The sequence below is a fragment of the Engystomops pustulosus genome, chromosome 1 (assembly GCF_040894005.1).
Source record: "Engystomops pustulosus chromosome 1, aEngPut4.maternal, whole genome shotgun sequence".
Lineage (NCBI taxonomy): Eukaryota > Metazoa > Chordata > Amphibia > Anura > Leptodactylidae > Engystomops > Engystomops pustulosus.
The window spans coordinates 71,718,134-71,742,010 of NC_092411.1; the positions used below are offsets into that span (position 1 = coordinate 71,718,134).

A 23,877-nucleotide genomic window follows, 5' to 3' on the forward strand; every position below is an offset into this window, starting at 1 on the left:
AGATATTTGGGGGCTATTTTCCGTTCAAGGCCAGGAATAATCTTTTTTATATTTTTATAGAATGGCATTTTAGGATATGGCAATACCTAATATGTTTATCATTTTTACTGTTTATTTGTTTACTGTTTATTGGTTTATTGTTTAAAATACAAGTGATTTAAACTTTTACTTTTTATGGAATATCTTTTTTTTTTTATATTCAGTTTTTATTTTTAATTCAGGCCCATTAGGGTACTTTAACCATGGGGGAAGGAGGGGGTTGGGGAGTCCGATCGCTTATACAATATACTGCAATACTACTGTATGGCAGCACCCAAAGGCCGTGTTAGGTGCCGTGGTTGGGTTTAGCTGCGGCACGTAACTGTTTTAGTGCTGTGATCAAACCCGACCATGGCAGTTGGAGGCAGACAACATTTAATGCACACCCAAAATCAGACAACTAATAATAAAACAGATCCCAGAGCAGACAATAAATAAAAATAGACCCCAAGAAAAGTACAATATACAGAGACTCCAGATCTCCAGAGACTCCAGATCAGAGAATTACTTTATATTGATCACTAAAAGAATACCCCTTTCCAAACTGAGATTAGCTTCTTGCTGGTCATAAATTCACCAATCCAGGCATGTCTGTTTAATCAATATATTGTATTTTCGGGCATATAAGAAGACTTTTAAACACCTAAACTTTTTCTCAAAAGTCAGGGTTGTCTTTTATGCGGAGTGAGGGGGGAACCTTGTTGAAACAAGATTCAATAGGGTGCCCCCTGCAGCAAACACCCACTTGTAACAGTTGAGACAGGTGCTAGCACTGATTGCGAGTGTTAACTATTTCACCGCCTCCCCCCAAAAGCAGCGGTCATCGTCTTCTTTATTGATGCGAACAAATGCTGTAACCACGGGCTCTGAAACCGGCAGACACGAAGACATCATCACATCTGCTGGCTTTAGAACTGGTGAGTACAGCCGTCATTCACAGCAGTAATGAAGACACAGCTGCCGGGGGAGCAGGGAAAGGTGAGTAAAGGTTTTTATTTATTTTTTTCCACGGCGGAGGTTGAAGTCTAGTGAGGGGGGCACTATGGCTGCATTGTGGCTGCACTGGGGGGCACTGTGCCTTCAGTCAGGGGCACTTTGGCTACCTTGGGGGGAACACCATGTCATGTCATTTAACAGCTTTGTGGTTGCCCTGAATTGGCTTATTGTAAGGGTTACATGTCACACAGTTCCGTACACCATGGTATGAAAAAGTTATTAGTGCCAGAGATGATTTTTCTTGTACAGAAAGTTTAATTACTTAATTAAAATTACCATATTGAAATCAGATTTGATGTTTTTTTTTTTATTTTTACCATATGTGAATTGGAAGAGTGGGTAGTTTTATATGGCAAGTGAATTCCAAACACGATATTTTAACTGGAAAAGTTGAGGGTCGTCTTATAAGCCCAGTCATCTTATATCCCAAAAAGTACAGTAACTGTTCATATTGCTGGGGAAAACAATTACATAATATGCAAATCAGTCCAAAGTATTTGAAGTCAGAGGAGCCTCTCTCTGACTCAAGGGTAGAATCAACACTTCCCACTGCGCTAAAGATACGTGCACCAGACCAGGCAAAAAAAACACTCAACTTATTCCTCTTCTGCTTTAGTTGTCATACTTTCTCTATAATCAGAGCTATAATAAATAATATATACATGCCCCAGACCAGACAATAAATAATAACACATAATAAAAGTAAACCATTCCTAATACATAGACAAATGAGCAACTTTTTTGTTTCCTGTGCAAGTTACACTATCTTTTCAAGAAATTCTTATTGAACCATAATACAGAAATCAGAACAGACAAGTTAGAGCATATCCCCCTTCAAATCAGGCAACTAATAACACAGACTCCAGATCATATAAAAACAATCTATAATATAGACCGCGGATCAGAGAATAAATAATAATCCCCAGACCAGACAATAAAAAAATACTCCCCTCAAACCTCCTTCAGGTGTCATACTTGCTGTACTATCAGTGCTTCAATTACTACAAATAAAGGCTCCAAACTAGCTATTATATAATAATACCAAAAACCAGACAATGAATAATAAAAGAGTTCACGTTGTATAATGCTACAGACCCCAGACCAGACAATATATAATACGGACTCCAAACCAGACAATAAATAAGAATAGAGATTCCGGACCAGACAACACATAACAACGGAATATATATCATATAGACCAAAAGATTTGGTCGTGGTCAGTTTTCAAAGCAACCAGCAAAATGTAGCTTTGGGCTATACACGCTTAGTCCGAATTAGTCAGGTTGTCCATCGGCCATGCCTCCCAATTTGTGTCGCATGCAAAATCCGAAAACCCCACTTAAATGCAGAGCAAAACGGAAATAGTCGGGAGACTCGACAAAAATGTGTTGTGCGGACCCTTAGTAAATGTGCCCCAATATGTCTGGTGCACAAAGCTCTTTTTTTTTAATATTTTTGGGTAAAAGACACCCTTTAAGCAATTGCTAGAATTAGGGGGTTAACAGTATAAAAGGAATGTATTCTTCCTGTGGAATTTGATGCCACTGACAACTTCTGACAATATAATTATAATAATGCATGTTTTTTAAGCACTTTCAGGTCAGATCTGATGCTTTTAATTTCCGTCACTATTGATTGATTGGTGCCTCTAGTGGTAGATCTTATAAATGAAAATACTTAGACGCAAAATAATAGCCTTTTCTCAAAAACAATTAAGATAAGAACTCTTGAAATCCCCAGTGTGATAAAACACCTCTCCGCTTAGATGAAATCAGCCATTACTATAGTATAAATACTGCAGTACATGACAAACTGAAAATTAGGAATCATATTAATGCAACCTGAGGATCGCAGTGTTCCAACCAAACTAATCTCCTATTTTCTTTTACTTAATGTAAATAATGTATCTTTCTTTGCTGGCTGCTCTGGATGAGAGTCATAACTCATTCAATTACGATAATGTAGACAATTTCATACACTCAAAGTACAACAATTATAAATGCAATTGTGTAACATTTCATAGAACATCTGCAAGAAAACATTTTCCATTTACTTAATACTAAAGTTTTGCTGGCAAATTTTCATCGTTGGATATAAATTACTATAGATTTATGCCCATGAAGTAAATTGTCTATTATTATTACTTACTGCTGTGTATGTGCTCTGCGAAACATAAAATACTTTACCTACCTAAAATCCTGCATTATCCTAAACACAGTAGATGGAATTTGATATATGCTTGGTAAATAACACCATTATATTAAGTTTCCAACCATATTTATTGTAAATAGATATACTGTGTGGGTGTGCACAGTACTTGTAGTTTTTATTCTGTATGTTTCGGCAATTTTATGTGGAATTTAGCTAGTTTCTGGGGGACATAGGCCCACAACAGTGGCCGTCTGGCACAAAGGCGTCTGTTATTGGTTTTCTATGACCTACACAACCTTAAAGGGGCTACTTTGGCTGGCAAATTGCTTGTGTGTATTTTATGTTAATTGTGGAGATATGCAAAATATTATGGGACATCGGTAATAGGCAGGATAAGATAAAGACCGTCATAGGCTCTGGGCTCTATGAATATTGGGGGCTCTAACAAGTAATTTTTTTAATGGTTTGAAATCTATTTAGCTAATTTTTTATTGTACGTCATTGGTTAGTAGATCAGTTGCATGAAGGCTCAAGACATGTAGCAGAAAGTCTTCCCCTGTTCTATTTTGTCCTTACTTATTTATACTACAGGTTACTCTTTTGGGTCACACACAGTTTCTTCCCTTATTACTCATTTCACTTTCTCATTCTTGTTGTCCTTTAAGAAAATCTACCAAATCCAAAATGGTAAACCAGGGACACATACTTGTAGACAACTGTGACTGTTATCTCTCTTTATTTGTTGTAAATGGCCTCCTTCTTTTAAAATAAACTTTTAAAATTATGCTAATGAGCCTGAGGGGCTCTGGTGGTTGTTTCCAGAACCCCACAGTTATGTTTTCTCACAGGCTGTTACAATGAGCAGAGCAGGCCTCCCCTCCCCCTGCACAGATTACACAGGCAGAGGGAGGAGGGATAGAGCAATGGGAGGGTGAGACATGTTCTGCTCATAACAGCCTGTGGCACTGCAGCAAGAAGAGGCTCTGGAAACACCCACCAGAGCCCCTCAGGCTCGTTATCATAATTATAAAAGTTTATTTTAGTAGGAAGGAGGCCATGAAAAACAAAAATAAGACGATTACCATAGTCACGGTCCCTAGATCTATAAGTAAGTGTCCCTGGGTTATCCGCGCTTTATTTTGATGGAAGATTTCCTTTAAAGCTACAGAACTTCACCTTCTTTCTGACTTCCCATACCATAATGTTTTGTTTATCTATGTACAATGTAGTTACATTTTTATTTATCCTTCATTATTTAAAGAGGCAGCAGTTAAATAATTTAAATAAAAATTTATGTAGCACTTAAGGTTTTATATCCTAAAGTAAATATGACATCACATAAATGTGATAAAACCTTTGTCCTTTTTGTTCATTTATTAAATTCTGCAGTGAATATTAATTCAGACAGCGATGTATGTCGGTTGTACTCTTTCAGCAGTCTTCTTTTGCATGGCTAGTAATCACATCTTGAGTTGTGAATCAGTCATTAGCAATGATCCAGAGAAGGTGTCATCCTGCTGAGGTCTTTGTGCATTGTTAGGTCTTTGATGCATTGCTAGCTGTCATTGGAGATGCTCTGCTAAATCATTTTCCCTATATTCTCTCTTCTGCAGGGTCAAAGCTGCTCTTGGCGCCAAAGTGATTGCTGTGAGAGTGGATGACTCTGAACACTGGAAAGTTCAAAGACTGATGGAGAATGGAGAAAAACACACAACTGTCACTCTAGACTGCTTACGGCAAAGTCCCTATACCCAGAGCAGGTATGTTAATTCAAGGGAAGGTCTAATTCATAACCTGATGGTGCTTCAATGGTTATTTATCGTACATTTGAGTTTTCGGTTAGGAACTGTTTTGCAAATCAATGTGGTGTAAAAGGCTATTTCCTTATTTTTTAATCTTTCATCACTTAATAAAGACTAATAAAAAGTAAGATAATAGTATTCTAATACAATTGTTTAAAGCTCTCTTTATGTTCGGCATTCAAATGTATTTGTTGTTATACTCTTTTGCAGTACTTTATATGGCACAAGCCTGTTCTTTATAACATAGGTCAAGATATCAATTCCCTCAGTACATGTTAATATGTTATTTATGAATATAAAGATATGTGCAAATTATTCCCTATCCAAATGGCTAGTACAGGCTCACCGTGAAAACATGGATAGCATAGTCAAAAATCATAGATAACATCCTGCAGCCTTGTTCTATACTGTAGAATATGGTTCTCTAAAGCTCTATTTCCAGTTTTTATTCTTCTTCTATTCGATTTGCTACAAAATCTTTATGTTGGATGTTATGTAACACTTGTTACACCGTTAAGTGATTGCTTAGAAATCGCCATAGCACTCAGATGCAGGACTTGGCAGTGTTGCAGTAATGGTTAACCTCCCCATTAAAATTAATGCTTCTGTCAGAGAAAGAATACGGTTAAAGTCTATGATCTGCATCTTCCCTGGGAATTTTATACCTAATGTCTAATATCCGTTACAAAACGAAGTCATTATAATGTTCATTATATAGAACATTAGTAGTCTAGGTCTCATTTGTGGTTTATAGGATAACCCAGACATTAAGCAGAAAGCTTGTGTGCCACTGACATTTCTGTTGGCATCTACAGTGTAACTGTGGGAAAACCACTTTACCATTTCTCATTGATAAGCAAAATGTTTTATATATACAGATTAAGTACAAAGAAGAAACTCTGAAAATGACTAAATAGGATTGCCTCTCTGACTTCTCATCTCTTCCTGCTCTATAACATGCTGCTTAACAGCTACAGACCGGTGACATTAACATCCCATTTGATGAAGGTCTTCGAGAGGTTGGTTCTCGCACATCTCCGCCCTGTAGTGAGCTCATCTATGGACGCCCTACAGTTTGCTTATCGGCCAGGCATTGGTGTAGATGATGCCATCATCCACCTACTACATCGAACTCTTTCTCACTTGGAGAAACCTGGGAACACTGTGAGAATAATGTTCTTTGATTTCTCCAGTGCTTTCAATACCATACAGCCAGGGCTACTAAGGGATAAACTGGATCTGGCTGGAGTGGACCACCATCTCTCTAGTTGGATCCTAGACTACCTCACAAACCGACCTCAATATGTGAGAGCCCAGGACTGTGTGTCGGATACTGTGATGAGTAGTACAGGTGCACCTCAAGGTACAGTTCTGGCTCCCTTCCTCTTTACATTATACACAACAGACTTCAGGTACAATTCATGTAGCTGCTACCTCCAGAAGTTCTCTGATGACTCTGCAATAGTAGGCCTCATTACAGGTGAGAACGACAGGGAGTGCAAAGAACTGATACGGAAATTTGTGGACTGGTGCCAGCGAAACCACCTTAGGATTAATGCTGGGAAGACCAAGGAGATGGGGGTGGACTTTTGTAAGCACAGTCCTCCTTCTCAACCGGTGGTTATCCATGGGACAGACATTGAGGCAGTGAAGTCCTATAAGTACTTGGGTGTCCTCCTCAACAATAAACTGGAGTGGGCATAGAACATAAACACACTTCACAGGAGCTACACTTTCTGAGGAGGCTAAGGGCATTCGGAGTGCGGGGGGCTCTTCTTAAGACCTTCTTCAACTCTGTAGTGGCATCAGCCATCTTCTTTGGCATAGTCTGTTGGGGAAGCAGCATCTCAGCGAGGGAGAGGAGCAGACTGGACAAACTGATTAGGAAAGCCATTTCTGTCCTGGTGCAGGTGGTAGCTCTGTAAGTTGAAGTCTATTCTGGAGAATAGCTCCCATCCCTTGCATGAGACTGTGGTGGCATTGGGGAGCACATTCAGTGACCGACTGCTTCACCCCAAGTGTGAGAGGGAGCGTTATTGTAAGTCTTTCCTCCCCGCTGCCATCAGGCTGTTCAACAAACAAGGCCCAAACAGAAGTAACCTGCGCCCCCCACCTAACCAGTCCCTGCAAGTCCCATCCACAGACTGAACATCAAACTGACGATCATTGCTTGTCTCTTTTTTGTCTTTTTATCCCCCTTTTCTTTTTGTTCATTTATCCCTAATATTATTGTTGTCATAGTTTGTACTTCACTCTCTGTACCCTCTCTACTGCTGTAATGCTGTGAATTTCGGCATGTCGGCACCCAGGAGAGGAGGAGGGGGTGAGCACTGCTCACCCCTGTCCCTCTCAATAGAAATACAGCGTACGGCGCCATATTCCACCAAACGATAAAACATGTCCTATCTTTTTACGGGCTACAGAACGGTACGGTGCCGCACATGCGGTGTATAGGGGAAGTATATACGCCGTATATATGTTGGCCGTATATACGTACATCTACCATACGTTCGAGTGAATGCAGCCTTAATTCTACTAAATGTATACTGTAGTAATAACAACTTTACAAATGCCTACAAAAAGTTGAAGGTGTGAGGATCTGGAATCGATCCGATCCTTTATTGTGATGTCAGATAGTTTGCGGCCTATACTAGCACTGGTAGATATTAGTATCAGATCTATGGCCAGAATCCCCTTAGTTATGGGATGTCCTAAAAAAGAAATAGTTCAGGATTCAGAATAAATAAACTCAGGTTGTTTATGCAGGATAGAAATCAATGACCTTATGTCAATGGGTGACATCTACATTTTAATTTTGTCACGTTTGCATAAATGAGCAACTCAATGCTTATGCCCAGTGGTCACCTGTAAAATACATTATATGCAGTAATGCATAACTCCGTCCCATAGAATGACTTGTAAATCATGCACTCTTTGGTGGACTGTCTCTTTTAGACTGTAATGTTGGAGATGTTAAAGTAGCATTCTGTGCATTTTTGAAGTGGGGCAATCAGCTTTCTCTCATATTGCTCAGTCTGTTCCACAAGAATTTATGGCTGTAACTAGTGAAATGTTTTTACCTTTTAGCAAGAAATGTGCTTCAAAATTTTGTTAAATCCACAATCTTACTCCTCACAATCTGTTTTCCATAGATTTTATACACCACGGACGTCTAGCACATATTTGTAATGATGTGGGATTTCTTTTACTCTCTGTCAGCATTCTGTGACATCCCTCTTACAACTGTTGGTTTTCCAGTCGGTTGAAATGCAACCCCCAGGAAACAAAATAAAAACTAATAGTGTTATGCTGAACAGATGTTAGTACGCTAACACATATGCAAAGACTTACATTAAACATACATTATTGAGGAGAAGGATATGCCAAGGTGCACATTATTTTCTGAGCACTTTATTTTTAGATGGCATGTACCCATTGAGCGCTGTTTCCCTGTAGGACTCAAAGACAGACAGTGATGGGAATTCATTGAATACACACAGCAATCCACATGTTTGATATCAGACGCAGTAAGCACAAGCATTCTAAAAACAGTGCGATACAGTGCTAAACTAAACCACCGTATGGCTCAAAAATGTCTCCAGAATCTGCCCCTTCCTCACCTTAAAGTCCTACCTCGGTGTTTCCAGGCTATGCCAGTCACTACATTGGTTTCCCTTCCACTTTTTGATATAATATAAGATTATAACCCCACAGCAGACATGGAAAAGGTTTGATTTTCAAAGGAAACCCAGAAATAGTATTTAATATAAAAAAAATAGAGAAATTCCAGCTCACCTCACATTGTGCAAAAGATTCATGGTGCAGGGGTATGTCTATAGGCCAGAGGCGCTGTTTCCAAAACAAATTGATATCCAGCACAACAGGGCCCCGTAGTAAAAATTTATATATTATTTATTTAGAAAATTCCTTTGTAGTGACAGACAAGTACACAAAGAACTACCACAGACCTTTGCATTTCCACAAAGAAGTCACCTAGTAAGATGAGGCACTATAAAAATAACCCAAGTAAAAGTGAAGGTGCCCTCTGTCGCCAACCAAGTTTCTAGCTTCATAGTCTTTATACGACCTAAAACCTGAAAAAAAAGATAGCTGGGATGTGAGTCATGTGACGTGGACAATTATTTTAGGCTCTATTATTATTATATTGTCTTCTCTTTACACTAGTCACATATCACATCTAAGTTACTACTTACTTATTTGTATTTAAGTCTTGCAGCTTTCTTACTGTATTTGCCAGTCTTGACGAGATTTTCTGGTGTTTCCAATTTCCATAATTTAATTAATCTGGAATTATTGAAAATGTATCACACAAAGACATGGGTTGAAGTGCTAATTAACTATAGTTGTGCTTTCTCTATACAATTTAACAGATATGTACAAAACTGTGAAATATCTGCTAATGGAAGCTCTGCTACTGTTAACGTGCCTAAATTAGTAATTTACTGGATGATACTTCAAATTCTATATAACATACATATATGTCTGGATAATGGAATTACATTTATATTTGTGAATTGTATACTATGGCGCACTTACCTACAGCATTGTGCAGCTCTGCCTGTTTCTGGTGCTAGCATCCCAGCTGGTCCAAGAAATGCCTGACTGCCAATAAATCCAGTGACTGGAAAGCTGTATGTGAGCGAGCATTGTCCTGCTGTTAAATGCCATTAGAGGTAAACAAATTTTTTCAAAGGACATGTCCTGTACATATCACTGCTAATGATGCTTGCCCATTCAGCAACTGCTTGTTGGGGTGTCTGAAGCCAGACCATCACAATCTGATCCCCTAACACAACAATCAGGCATCAATTGTAATCCCTTTCGACTAATAAAATGTATGCAACATTTTCATTATTTCTCCATGAAGAGGGCAGGTGTCTACTGTATTGCTTGGCAGAGACCATGCAATAGATATTATATTCACAATTGTATTAGCAGTCAGACCCCCTAGGTTCAAACACTCTTTCCCTAGAAAATATAAATACAATTAAAAAATTTTTTTAAAATCATTAACCCCTTAATTACTGCTGTATCATGTTTTTACGGCGGTCATTAAGGTTACTTGGCTTCAGGACTTCGTGGCCTGCTGGAGCTGGGATGTGTTTAACCCCTTGCAAGCTGCAGTCAAGCATGACCGCAGAGTGAAAGGAGATTCTTCCTAGATCGGACAACTCCCATGCCTATTTTCTCCAATATTGATTTTTTTCAATAAAATTGGGCAAAGGTTGCCTGGATGCTGGACATGACAACATTTTTTTATGTATAAATCTTACCTGCTTTTCCCCAAGTATTTATTAACACTGATTTATGGTCAGTCTATGCATTCAGATTTAATGAGTGTTTCTTTAAACTTTAAAATTAAGCTAATGATCCTGTAGGGCTCCCAGCAGCATTAACAGAGCCCCTCTGTGCTGCAACTTCACAGGGTGTTACGCTGTGCAGGAGTACTTCCCCTTACCACTGTGTGAGATGACAGCAGTCAGAGGTTGGGGGAAATGCTGAGGGAGTAGTGGGGAGGGTGAGACGGTATTTAATAACTACTGGTTATATCGCCTCTAAGAATAAAGCCTTATTTATGAGACCTGTAGCCCAGAAGGAGGTAAATTTAAAGGGCGCAAATAGCAATCAGCATTTGTTCTGTATAAGTGATTATTAAATACAGGAGAACCAAAAATATCTTATGTTAAAATTTGTCAAACCTTTGTGATTGAAATCCTTGCTTAACTTATTAGCATGCTTCTGGAAGCCCTGCCAATCACATCTCCCCATTCTCCTCACATATGCTGTGCCAATAAGCACAGATTTATAATTATCTATAGGCACTGTAATAGGAAACGTGGCTCTATTTATAGAGGTTCCCAATCACAGTGCATTGAGTGATTGCATTTCTAGTGTGATCCTGTTCAGCATCTGGTAGGAATTTATCTTCAGCTGCTTCATAAGTAAAACATAAAGATGTAGTTATTCAGAATAATTGCACAGCCACCACTATTGATTTACGGCTTGTAGAACAGTTACTTGGAATTTGGTAGTCTGCCCAATATCATAGGCAGAGCAATTGACTTGCTTAAAAATCAGTCAAATCCTGACACAAAGGGTAATATTCTTAACATTTCTTTCCCTAATAATAACTGAGGTCTAAAGTTTCTGTAAGGTCTGTCTTTATGTATTTGGTGTAGTCAGGTGCCATCTGCATTACTAGTATAGGGGTAAAACTACAGCCATAGCTTAGAATGGATATTAGTGGTATTTTTGCAGTAAAACGGAGATAAAAGGACAATGGGGCAGATTTACTTACCCGGTCCATTCGCGATCCAGCGGCGCGTTCTCTGCGGTGGATTCGGGTCTTCCGGCGATTCACTAAGGTAGTTCCTCCGACGTCCACCTGGTGTCGCTGCTGCGCTGAAGTCTGCCGAGGTCCGCTGGAGTTCACGATCCATTGCCGGGTGAAGGTAAGTGCGTGTCCAGAGACACTTTTTTTTTTTTTAAATGCGCCGGTTTTTCCGAATCCGTCGGGTTTTCGTTCGCCCACGGCCCTGATTTCCGTCGCGTGCACGCCGGCGCCTATTCGCGCCACAATCCGATTGTGTGCGCCAAAAACCCGCGGCAATTTAGGGAAAATCTGTGCAAATCAGAAATATTCAGGTAACCCGCCGTAAAAACGCAATTCGGGCCCTTAGTAAATGACCCCCAATATATCTGATTGTAGACTCCTATAACTTACCTATTCATTCTGTTCTCATGTTTCCAAAGATGTTTTACTACATTCTAGAACTGCTGCATTGTAGAAAAATAGGGTTTTAAAAAATATTGAAATGAGCCTGAAGCGCTCGCAAGAACGACTCTGGGCTCCGGGGACTGAAAATTTATTCTCGCTGTGACGTCACCCAGCAGCCTGCAAGTTTTGCATGTGTGCACCGCACTTCTTTTGCACTTGTGCAGCCGCACTTACGGAGCCGCCAGCTAGTAATGAAAGTCTCTGCAAGATTTGCAGACTGCCAGGTGATATCACAGGCAGTCAGAGCAATAGTTGGGAGGGACACGGCTAAAATTTAAATACAAAAGGCGTGAATAAATTATCAGCCCCTGGCGAGACTTGGCTCATTTGCATATTTTTTTACACTTTTTTTTTCCCACAATGAAGATGTTCTAGAATGTAATAAAAATGGCTTTTGAAACATGGCACAAATCAAATAGGTAAGTTCTAGGAGTCTACCATCAGTATATCTTTAAAAATTTATACAATGTCCCATACCCACATTATTTCGATTTGCAGTGTTGCCCCTCTAAGAACTGCAAAGTTTATGGAGGAGACAGGGCCAACTTGTGGGACATGTGTACAGTTTCTATAACATATAAACATATCCAAGAGTGAGAGAGAAAATGTGTGTAAATTTAGTTTGTAAGGTTTATTGTAAGATCTATTTTAGATATTAGGATTTCTTAGATATAAAAGGTCTGTTTGATATGAAAGTTAATCAAAAGCATCAACCCATTTTAAGTCATATATGAAAGAAAAGCTTTATACTACGGTAAACAGTTAATATATGGCACAGTGGAACTATTTGGAGCTGTGTAATACATTAGTCGTGCTGCAATCAGGAGCAATCACCATCTACAGCAGAGAAGCCGTGGGGGAAATCAAATTCCTTATGGTTTCCCTGAAGCCCGACAACATCTTACAGACACATTGGTGGCAATATGTAGCTTACCTTGTATTCATTGTTGATTTTAGAGACAGGACTGCTATAAATTATCTTTATTGAATGTCAGTGGCAGGGAAGTTTCTAGGTAATTTTTTGTACAGTGTGAATCTCCAAAAATCTCTCTCCCGCCCCTCTCTCACACCCCAGGTAGATGACGACATACGTGGCTGTGGTCACACGTGGTGTTAATGCATGCATTTTCAACGCATCGAAACAGCAGAGAAGAGATTTGCCTAATTACATTGTTGTCAACATGGTGTACACCCACATTAACATAGTGGTAAGACATGTGTGAATGTTTACATTTTGTAAACGCAATGTTGACTGCAAAGTAATTAGGCAAATCTCCTTTTCTCAAGTGTTGTGATGCATTTGAAAACACATGTGTTAAAGCCATGTGTGATTGCACCCTTAGAAGGAAACAATGAAATGTGAATTCAAACATTTGTGAATTAAAAAAAAATAAAACAGCCCAAACTTTCAATGCCAATAGGTTTACGTGCAAAATGTTAACCATTTAATTCCAATCTAGATGTTAAAACAGGGATGCATAAGTGAAAGGCGCACAGAACATCTGGAAAATAAAGAAACATAAGGTGCAGACCATGGCGTACTTAAAAAAAAACGTCAGTAAAAGTCGCAGTGAAAAGTCACAAAAATGAGACAATTAAACTAGCAGCAATAAAGATACATGTCCCCCATTGAGTTTAATGTGGGCATTCTCAGAAATGATTGACAAGCAAGGTCTGCTTATGCATTGAATAGAAATTCATTGTGATCCCCAGTTATATCTTCTCACATAGCAGACGGTAGGTTCGGCTATATTTCCCTTCTCAGCATTTCTCGCAGATGGATGTGGTTACAGTAGAGCACACAGTGCAGTGTATAAAGCCTTCCCTGCTGTGGACGCCACCGCTGCCACCCGTCATGCTTTGTTACTCTTATTTAATCCCTTACTGTACATTCTACTGCTTACAAGTCTCTCTCCACAAATGTTTTCCATTTAAATCTTGTTGCCTCACTGACTCTTATGTTTTTGCATTTCAGCCTTTTGCATTTGTCTCTGCTGTTCTGAATCCAACTAAATTAATACTCTGTGCATCTTACATTTGTTGTTACTTATTTTACCTGAAATAAAACAGCCCGCAGTTAATGGTCACTGGCCTTGAAGGTGACATCTAACAGTTTACATTTTATAGTAAAACATGTCCTAGTCGACTCCTTGATGACTTATAATAAAGATGTGATTTTACTACACATAGATAAATTTAGGGTCACTGGGGGAGATTTATCATTACTCAGGCTCTTTACGATAGCTTTATGTTTGCCTTTGGAGCGCTGCTGGCCCTTTAATATATCTATCTGGGATTTTTTTTTAAATAATCACAAAATTATTGCAAGTAAAGTAAACTATTCGCTACAGCACATACGCCAGGAAGGGAGGGGAGTGACCTTGTTACTTTTTTGGAAAATCATACATCTGGCTTTGCACAGCGTTGCACTAACAGTGGTTCTATGTTTAAGCCACTATTTCTGACTGGCTTTTTTTTCTACTTTGTTATGCAAAAAAGTGAGTGATAAATCCCCCCCCCCCCCCCACTGATCATGAGTCAACGGCGGTCATTTATCTTATCTCTGTTTGTTTTGGCTATTTTTTGCCTGTCCATTTTATAACTTCTTCTTTGGTTATTTATCATTCTCACTTTTTCCGTGTGTTAAATGGTTTCTTTTTTCAGATCTCTTTTCTCGACATTTGTTACAAATGCCTCAAAAGTGTTGCACACATTTTCTAAGTTTTCCTTAAGTAAGGTTTTGTCTGGAGACTTTTGAACCAAAAAATGTTCCAAATAGATATAGAAGATAAATGTGTCTTACGATAAATTAATGTTGGCGGACATTTCAAAAAAATCCCAAAAAAGTAGCAAACATTGCAATCCGTCAAAAAAAAAGTCTCAAAAAGACAGAATAAAGGAAGAAAATAAAGATAAATGACCCCCAGTGTGTTGTTGAAATTCCTATCTAATAGCTTCTGTACACAGAATATAGACAGCTCTGATTCTGTACTGCTAGCTCCGAGGGATGCTAGTGACACATTTGGAAAATGTACTGTATATATCTTATGTCAGTCTGTAAAACTGTATATTAGAATATTGTGGAAAAGGTTTATCTCATGCATACAGTAAGTGAATGCACTGCACTATTACAGTACTACATAGTAACACTGTATGATGTCTATCTTTGCCATGGTGATATTCTTCTTGTAGTATTCTAGGAGAAATGCACAACCAATATGTATATTTATATGTATTAATTCATTGGGAGCCTTTTCTGCTTCTATTAACTATGTATGCACTATGGGTACAGATCTTGTTCATATCTATAATATAGTCATCTACATCAGGTTTTAGGTTGATGTTCACTTTTAATCAAATTGTTTTTTCTTATTTATTTATTTATTTTTATCATGTGCTTACTTAATAGTTCTAGAGAGGACTTTGCTTTGCCTTTAAGCCTAGGTGCTCCTAGTCCTCATGGTCACAGTTTGTTTAGAAGGAGATGGTGGAGCAGAGCAGTAAAGTGCTAGGGCCTATTTAATACTCCTAGGATTATGACATGTTATGCTAGTGCAACTATCTGGTTGCGCTTGGATTTCTGACAATATCCTCTACTCTCTCCTGACAATAATGGTTGCCATAATCACTTCTACTCACAATCCCCAACTGATCTTGCACCTGTTATGAGTAAAATCCCCAGAAGATTTTCATTTTTTTTTCTGGAAATCAAACCTTTACTCCTTTCACCAAAGTGACTAATAATACCACAAGAAATGTACAGCCTTGAGGAAGTACTTTAGCATCTCCAATGACCTACATGCTTACAAGTTACATTGTAGATATAAATGACCTCTCTATTGGAGAGGTGATTAATATAAAATTGTTAAGGACCAAGATAATTTTATGTATATATTTTACAGTAATTCTATTAAGTGATTATACACTGGGAAGCAGGGGCATTGCTAAAGTGGTAAAAGATCCGGTGCAGGGGCCCCAATGCATTGTACTTCCAGCATTGCCCCTCCTATACATAACCCCTCACATTTGGTTGTGCCAATAACAATTACTTCTGGTATATACAGCTACAGAAACACAGGAGAAATCCCTACTTGTTACATCCATTGAATGCAGGTTACGTGTCCTCTGTCTTCTCCATTTGGCATCACCACGTCTTATGTGTCCCTACATCTTGGTTCCCTGACAGTGTTATCCTGCTACTGCCCCTAACAATCTCCCCAAATACTGTAAGGTTGTGCTCACACGTTTGTCTTGCATTTGAACAAAACCAGGTGCTTGACACCCATCACGTGTGTTTCACTGGAAAACATATGAGATCATATGAGCCCATAACAGGCTTCTGAATGGGGTCCTCTTTCCCCACTTTAAAACTATACATATTTGTGTACTCGCAAATTGTATTATTTGATGGTAAGATCTATTTGCAACCATAAAGAGATTCATATAAAAGTTACTCATTGCTCTCCTTTTTTATACTTATATTTTGTGTGTTATATGCCTATTATTTTTTTGGTATAGCCTATTGAGTTATGTAGTTGATATCTCTTTATAATTGCTTTTTCTTCTGATTGCATAGATGGGTAATTTAGTATTTTTTTTATCCTATAGTCCAACAGTGAACATCTATTTTTCTAAGTTTTATTATGTTTCATAAGGTACTAGTAGTAATTGCTTCTGTTACTTTATGTTGCTTTTAAACAGTTTGATAGTCCACATCTTTCAGAGGGGCTGCAGTCTAGTTCTCCTGGCTTGGAACCATACCCAGGGTGATGTTCTTTGGGAGGCTGCTTGATAGTCTCTGAAAAAGTTGTGTGAGTTCTCATAGTCCTATGGGAGTGCTGGAAGATTGCACCAATTGAGTAACACTCATACATATCTGCTTGTTCATCGTTAATGTGCCTGTTATTGCTTTTGTCTTTCTGGCTCCTGGTGAGATTGTTGTGATTTTGTTATGATCCTTACATTTTGCCTGAACCTTGACCACAATTTTGTACCTACCTGCTATTTTGGATTTGACCCAGTTTGTTAAACTTTATATTGTCATCTGCCTTTCTCTTCCTTTGTCTGTCTTACTGTACTGTCCACCTATCTAGGATAGGGACTACCCCATAATTAATCATAGATTTTCCTAATTACCAAAAAGTAAACAAAATTCAACTACAGAAATCTATTTCTGTGCAAATAACTAAGATGTCTTTATCACATGCATGAGTTCTAGAGTAAAAATGTAATTCATTAGTACATTAAACAGTTAAAATAAGCCAGCATAGAGAAATACGTCAGAGATTCAAGCCAATGCTGTGCCTTAAATGACACACAAATTAAACCATCAGGAGATTTATGTGCAATGTAATACATAAACCATGATAGGTAACTCGGTAATGGGATATCTTCTATAATGGATTCCTGGTCTACAGTGCAGAAAATGTCAATATATCTACAGGATGGTCTACAATTCTTCAAGATTCCTAGCTAAAATCTCCCATCAATATCTGTCAAAGGTTGCCCATAATTTCAATTCTTTGGACCATATTCTGCAAAGTATCCAGGGAAAACTAACTCTTCACTTTGTTACAAGAGATTAGCTTGGACGCTGTGGATGTTGTCTTTGATTATGTTTTATTGTGGACTTATCAAATCATTGTGTACAAACAAATATAATAATAATAATAATCTTTATAATAATTTGTGTAACGCACCATCAAATTCTGCAGAGCTTTACAAATCATAGTGGACATATACAAATATAATATTTAATCTTTTACTTACTGCTAGATAGACTATATTTCCTTCTAGACTTTTCTACCATCCAAGAATTATTCTATGCATGTAATGAAGATACTCACCTTCATTATCCTAGAAAAATATTATCATTCAAATGTAACTCCCCTTAACAATTCTGTATATGAGTACATGGGAATTATTAAGAATATTTGAAAGGCTTAGTGATTATAAAATGCCCTGTGGCTCTTACTAACTGTGTGCTTTGTGCTACCTTATTAATAGAGCTTGTCTTGTGCATTTCCTAAATTAACCTTCTATTTATCAGGACTATGTTGTCATTTTTTAATAATATTTTTTATGGTGGGCCCCATACGTGTTGATGTGTATAATATCTATTTGTTTTGTATTTCTAATTTCTTGTACTTTTTAATGTTATTTTAGTCTTTATAGAATAATCATTGCCATCATCTGAGAATACTATTGAAAGTCATAGATTCCTGTTAAGCCACATAACCTCAATTTGAGATTGCAAGTGGATGGAAGATGATGAAAAGCTGTGGCTGTACTCTTGAATTATCCTGGAAAACTTTTTAAGAGCAAACAACCAGGAGAGCCAAGATATTTTGCTTACATAGCAGTCTGTTCCTTGGGCATATAACCTTTTAAGTAATTTAAGTGCTGACACCTAAATACTGTCTTATTATCAGCAGCCCTAATAGAATTATTCTCTGCTCTTCACAAAGCGGGATACACATTGCTATTTATCTCCATCAGTAATCTTCGTGAAGAAAGATAGATTGTAGATTTACATCTATTTGCTCAAAATATTAATACAGCTCCAAGAGTAAAACTAGAAGGAGGTCAAACTCCATTACTGTATTAGTAATGTTGATTGGACCACACTTTGGGGTTCATTTATATTGGTGACTTTTTTATGGTGCATTTGCATATTTTAGAAAGGATTCACTGAAGAGCGTGGTTGATAAGGTGTCCCAACTACACTTATTTCATAAAGGGCTCACTGACGTAGTTCATTAGGGAATAAAATTTAACTTTTATTAAATTCAAGATAAAAGATATAGAAAAGCCCCCCCCCCAAAAAAAAAACAAAACAGAGTTAAAACCTAAGTATGTAGTACAGGCTAGATGCAATTCCGTACTCAGTGGGTTCTAGTATAGATTCACCAACTGTCCACTTTGTATGCGAAACTCAGATAGTATTCCACATGAAGTTAGGGCTGGGTAGTTTAACTATCAGGGTTAGAGGATAATTCTCCTTCAGAGGTTAGTTAGATTTCACCCAAATGTCAGTATAGGATTCTGTGTCACTGTGCATGTGCCAGTTTTTGTTTTTTTCTCTCACATCCACACATTCAGAAATCTCCTATCCAAACGCTGACCGACATTGCCCTATTCTTCTACTCAAATGCGGTATTTCTCATACCCAATTACTAGAGAGATAGTATGAGAAATACTGCATGTGGAATACTATCTGAGTTCCACATACAAAGTGGACAGTTGGCGAATCTATACTAGAACCCACTGAGTACGGAATTGCATCTAGCCTGTACTACCTACATAGGTTTTAACTTTGTTTTGTTTTTGTGAGGGACCTTTGTGTATATCTTTTATCTTGAATTTAATAAAAGTTAAATTTTATTCCCTAATGAACTATGTCAGTGAGCCCTGCATTTGCATATTTGCATCAAAATTTTTGACTTTTCCAAAGTTCGCCACACCAGAATCTTTCAGGGTGGCATCTGATATATCTTTAGAAGAGGTTGCAGAACAATTATCTGGGTATAAGTAGTGTTAATCTTAAATTAAATGGGTTCCATATGGAAAGACTTTGATTATGTCTTCTAGACACTCATTAGCGTATTCTTCCAATAATGTTACTTAATATAATAGGTAACACTTTGCAGAAATACATGACACCACAGTAATAAGCTAATGGATGAAGACAATCTCAATATGAATATTCCATCAAGGTCATCGGGGAGTAAAGTTACACCTCAATAATCATTGTTTAAGAATGATGAGATAATAACATTTGGACCAGCTTAACAAAAGTGTAATGTATATACATTTTTGTGTCTGTATTAGGGTGGCGGGCCTAAACCTAACGCATATGCATTTCCATGCATGAGATCGGTAACCAGTACCTGATTGATGCCTTGCATTAAGACATTGCAAGACATCGGGTGCTGGTTACCAAACACATGTGTTTCCATGGAAACGCATTTTAGATCGGACCGAGGCAATACCCACTCTACTATTAGTTATTCCCAGATTATTAAAGTACAAAGTACTTTACCTCAGTTGTAGATTGGGTAAAGGAGTTCTACCTGCAGTTTTTAACTATAAAGTAGATATAAGAAAATCTATTTGCTGGTTCACAGATCCATATTGGATCTGCTATTTTTCAGACAGCGAATAAAATCCAAATAATTTCTGCTTCGTTTTAGATGAATCTTGTAAAATACTGCTGTGATTTATCCCAGAGATTATTAAAGGGGTTTTCCCACCAAACAAGTTAGGGCTGCCAAACAAGTTAGGCCTATCCACATTATAGGGCCTTAATTGCTGATCGAGGGGGGGTCCCACCATATTTTATACTGAGAAGAACCTTCACCCATGAAATTCTCATACATCTATTCCTGCTCTCAATACACATGTACACATGAACCACGTCATGACCTTTGAAGTTACTACAGGGGTCCCAAAAGTAGGCAGCAGTTTGCACATTCTTTTCATTGCAAAGTTAGACAAAAAACTGGTGCAAAGGCTTTAATAAATCTCGCCTTTGTGTTTAGACTGATCATAAATTTTCAATGTATTTGGAAAAAAAAGGTTGAACATACAATATTGTCTTGAATTAATGAAAGAAGGGGGGGGGGATTTAACAAGGCATAAACGCCAGTTTTCTAAACGAAGCAGGTAATGGGGCAGATTTATCAAGTGTCTGAAAGTAAGAATATTTCTAGTTGCCCATGGCAACCAATCACAGCTGATTCATGAGCACTGGTAAAATGAAAGCTGAGCTGTGATTGGTTGCCATGGGCAACTAGAAATATTCTGACTTTCAGACACTTGATAAATCTGCCCCAATATCTCAATTCTACGCCAAAAAGGGCCTGGCATTGTTTGGCAACTCAGCCAGCTGTTGGATGTGGCCCCCAGATGTATGCGGAGGGGCCGGGGACATGTTATGCTGGGGCCCAGTGCGCAAGCATATGATATTTTCTACCCATAAAGTATGTTAGGAACTTACATTACTTTTTCTTATAAATTAATGATGCTTTATTTACATAAATCAGGATAATTTATTTAGCCATGTTAACCATATAAATTATACATTGCATACAAATAATACTTAAATAAATTGTCTACTTGGTTTTTAACAACTGAAAACCCTTCTACAGTATTGCTTTTCATATTGGGACACAAGAGCCTATGATAGGGTCCTATTATTTTAGTCACTACAAGCGTACATGCATCACAGGACCTTTCATCAATAGCCACAAGCCAAACCTTTGCATACATTTCCTTGGGTCAAGAATGTGAATTGGAAACATTTAACCTAAAACCTTAATTGGTTTCCCTGCAGTTTGACTGAAAGACACAGCTCCGGCGTCAGCTCTGATTGAGTGGTTGGCCTCCCGGGACGGTTTATTTGTGGTAGCTTTCCCTTTTATTTTTTATATATTTTTTAGTTTCTATTTATTGGACGTAGCAAAGGCTGCTGGACTTGCCCTTTTCTTCCTCTGAATTCCAGCAGAGAACCACTGATGTGAACTGTAATTCGCCCGTAGTTGTGAGTGATTATGTGTCTGCAGCACTCTGCAAGCAACACTTTTTGGGAGGGTTCCCACAGCGCCAGGCTGATTAAATTCTGCTTGCTCTTGGTGTCTGCGTGTGAGGTTTTATTTGACATGTTGTAAGGTTAGGCCTGGTCACTGCTTTGTTTTTTTTATTTATTTGTTTTATTTTTTTTTTATTTACCTTTTACTGTGATTGCCTGTTTGGAAACAAGCAGCCTTTGATGTGATGAGTGTGTTTGTTTGCTTGTTGTTCCAGAGGTTGGTCTGCAATTTTTCTCTGCCAAATAAATATTTTCAAGAAAAAATATAGCTTTTGATGAAATACTGTACTTTTATAGTGTAATATATAATATAATACATAACATATACATAGTTTTTTTATTTGCTGTATTTTACATTATGTATCTGTTTTTCAACCTATTTGCTGGGAACTCCTAAATTTGAGGGAATACGGCTTGCAGAGGATATATTATATATATTATAGATATAATTTCACGGTCAAGCATATGACATAGATAAATCACCAGTTCCAAACTTACAACATAGATACAGTACCAGTACAGTACCATAGGTATAGAACCAGATATGCTGTCTGGTAACTATGTCCCAAACATTTTCTAAGTTGTTGCTAAGCAACCAACAGCATGGCAGAAGGTCATGTTTTTTTGCTCATGTGAAAAAAAAACGCATGATATACGGACATGAATAAAAAAAAAATTGATGAAACAATACAAACTGCACAGGGATATATCACAGGTCTACATTTTTTCAGACACACAACTGACACACCCATGTGAATGAGCCCTAAATAACGTTCAATGTTTGCAAGAATGAAAAATTAATCTTTGAACACTGTGGGTGTGGAATGGTAGTGTTTTTACATTTCAATCATTCAAGAAATTGTAGAAACTTTAGAGATTAGTAGGCATCACAGGGCAGAGATCACAGTGATATGATTATTGGACGTGCCTCATATTAATATTCACTAGGAGATCAATTACAATGTTGTTATGAGAAAGTTCTGTTAATCGCTTATTTTTCACTGACAGGAAGCTATTGCGATCCTAGTCGCCTAGTGTTATTTTGGTGGGCTATAGGACTACTGGGAATTTCTATACTCACAACTTGATCCTAGATCACTTTGGCTCCAGGACTGCTCCCCTAGTGTTGATCAATGGCTAGGTTCATGTCTGTTTCTGTCCCATAACCACTGTGATAACTTGGGGCAAGCTAGCAGACTGGATTGCTATTTCTAGGGTAAGTACATGAGTCAAATCTTACTCCAACACAGGTTCAGTACTGGCTACCAGCCCCAGTTCTTGGTATTTGCTGGTTCCAGGTATGGTTTGTACTTAGTCATGGTTCCTGGTGTTATCATCTGAGGCTGGTTCCTGGTCTGTTTTTGGTGTCTGTATTCTAGGTTGTAGTCTTCAACCTTTGGTTTTGGTGCTCCTGTGTCCATCCTCCTGTCCCTTCTTGGTATTTATTGTTTTTTGTAGCTCAATTTTGTCCCTATTGCTTGTGTTTTTGAATCCAGCTTCTAGTTTGTTTAGCAGGGATCAAAAAAAAATTGATATATGGCGAATGTTGGCAAAAAACCACTATGTACTCACCTCCTCTGGCACTCCTGTTATCCCACGTCACTGCCAGCCTCTGTTTATTTAAAAACTACAAAGTTGAAGTGTTTTTGTTAATGTTTGGGTAGGTATTCACTAGGAGGGTTAGTAATAATAGGGTTATTACCAGAATACTATTCTAAATTTTGAAGAAGCAATTTTGATATAAAATCTTACTATATATACTTGAGTATAAGCCGACCCGTGTATAGGATGAGGCACCTAATTCTACCACAAATAGCTGGGAAAACATATTGACTTGTGTATAAGCCTAGGGTGGGAAATGCAGCAGCTAATAAAATGTCTATTAGTTTCCCCTTATCAATGAAATGTCCAGTGGTGTCCCCTCATCAATGAAATGTCCAAAGCAGCCCTTCTAATTAATAAAATGTCCAGCAGAGTGCCCCCATTAATAAAATGTCTAGCAAAGTGCCCTCATTAATAAAATGTCCAACAGAGTGCCCTCATTAATAAAATGTCTAGCAGAGTGCGGCCATTAATAAAATGTCCAGCAGGGTGCCCCCATTAATAAAATATCCAGCAGGGTGCCCCCATTAATATTATGTCCATTAGAGTGCCCCGATTATCATAATATCCAGAAGAGTGCTTCCATTATTATAATGTCCAGCAGAGTGTCCACATTAATATAATGCCCAGCAGAGTGCCCCCTTAAAAAAATTAATTTAGTACTCACCGTCTGACCCATGGTGTCCTTTTCTCCCCCTAACATCTCTTCAGGTTCCGGCCGTGCCGGCAGATGCACGTCTATGTGATCTGACGGCACACAAACTATGACGTCAGCAGGCGGCAACACTATTATGCCGCATAATAGTTTCTGTGCCGGCAGACAGCATAGATGTGCATCTGCCGGCGAAGCCGGAACCCGAAGACGTGCTGCATGGAAGAGGATGCCGGGGATCAGAAGT

The 23,877-nt window shown here is 38.2% G+C and overlaps 1 protein-coding gene and 1 long non-coding RNA gene across 2 annotated transcripts in view; one reads left to right on the forward strand and one right to left on the reverse strand.

Moving 5' to 3' along the window:
- TMEM132B (transmembrane protein 132B) overlaps positions 1-23,877 on the forward strand; it is a 390,335-nt gene that overhangs the window by 178,386 nt on the left and 188,072 nt on the right. The window contains exon 3 of the mRNA XM_072144365.1: positions 4,800-4,946. Coding sequence (XP_072000466.1) covers positions 4,800-4,946 — 147 coding nt within the window. The remainder of the gene's footprint in view (positions 1-4,799; positions 4,947-23,877) is intronic.
- Positions 4,608-22,538, reverse strand: LOC140123866 (uncharacterized). Its single transcript, XR_011854655.1, has 4 exons — positions 22,458-22,538; positions 9,203-9,293; positions 8,957-9,082; positions 4,608-4,872 (listed from the first exon to the last, which is right to left on the reverse strand). It is a non-coding gene; the product is annotated as an uncharacterized lncRNA (long non-coding RNA).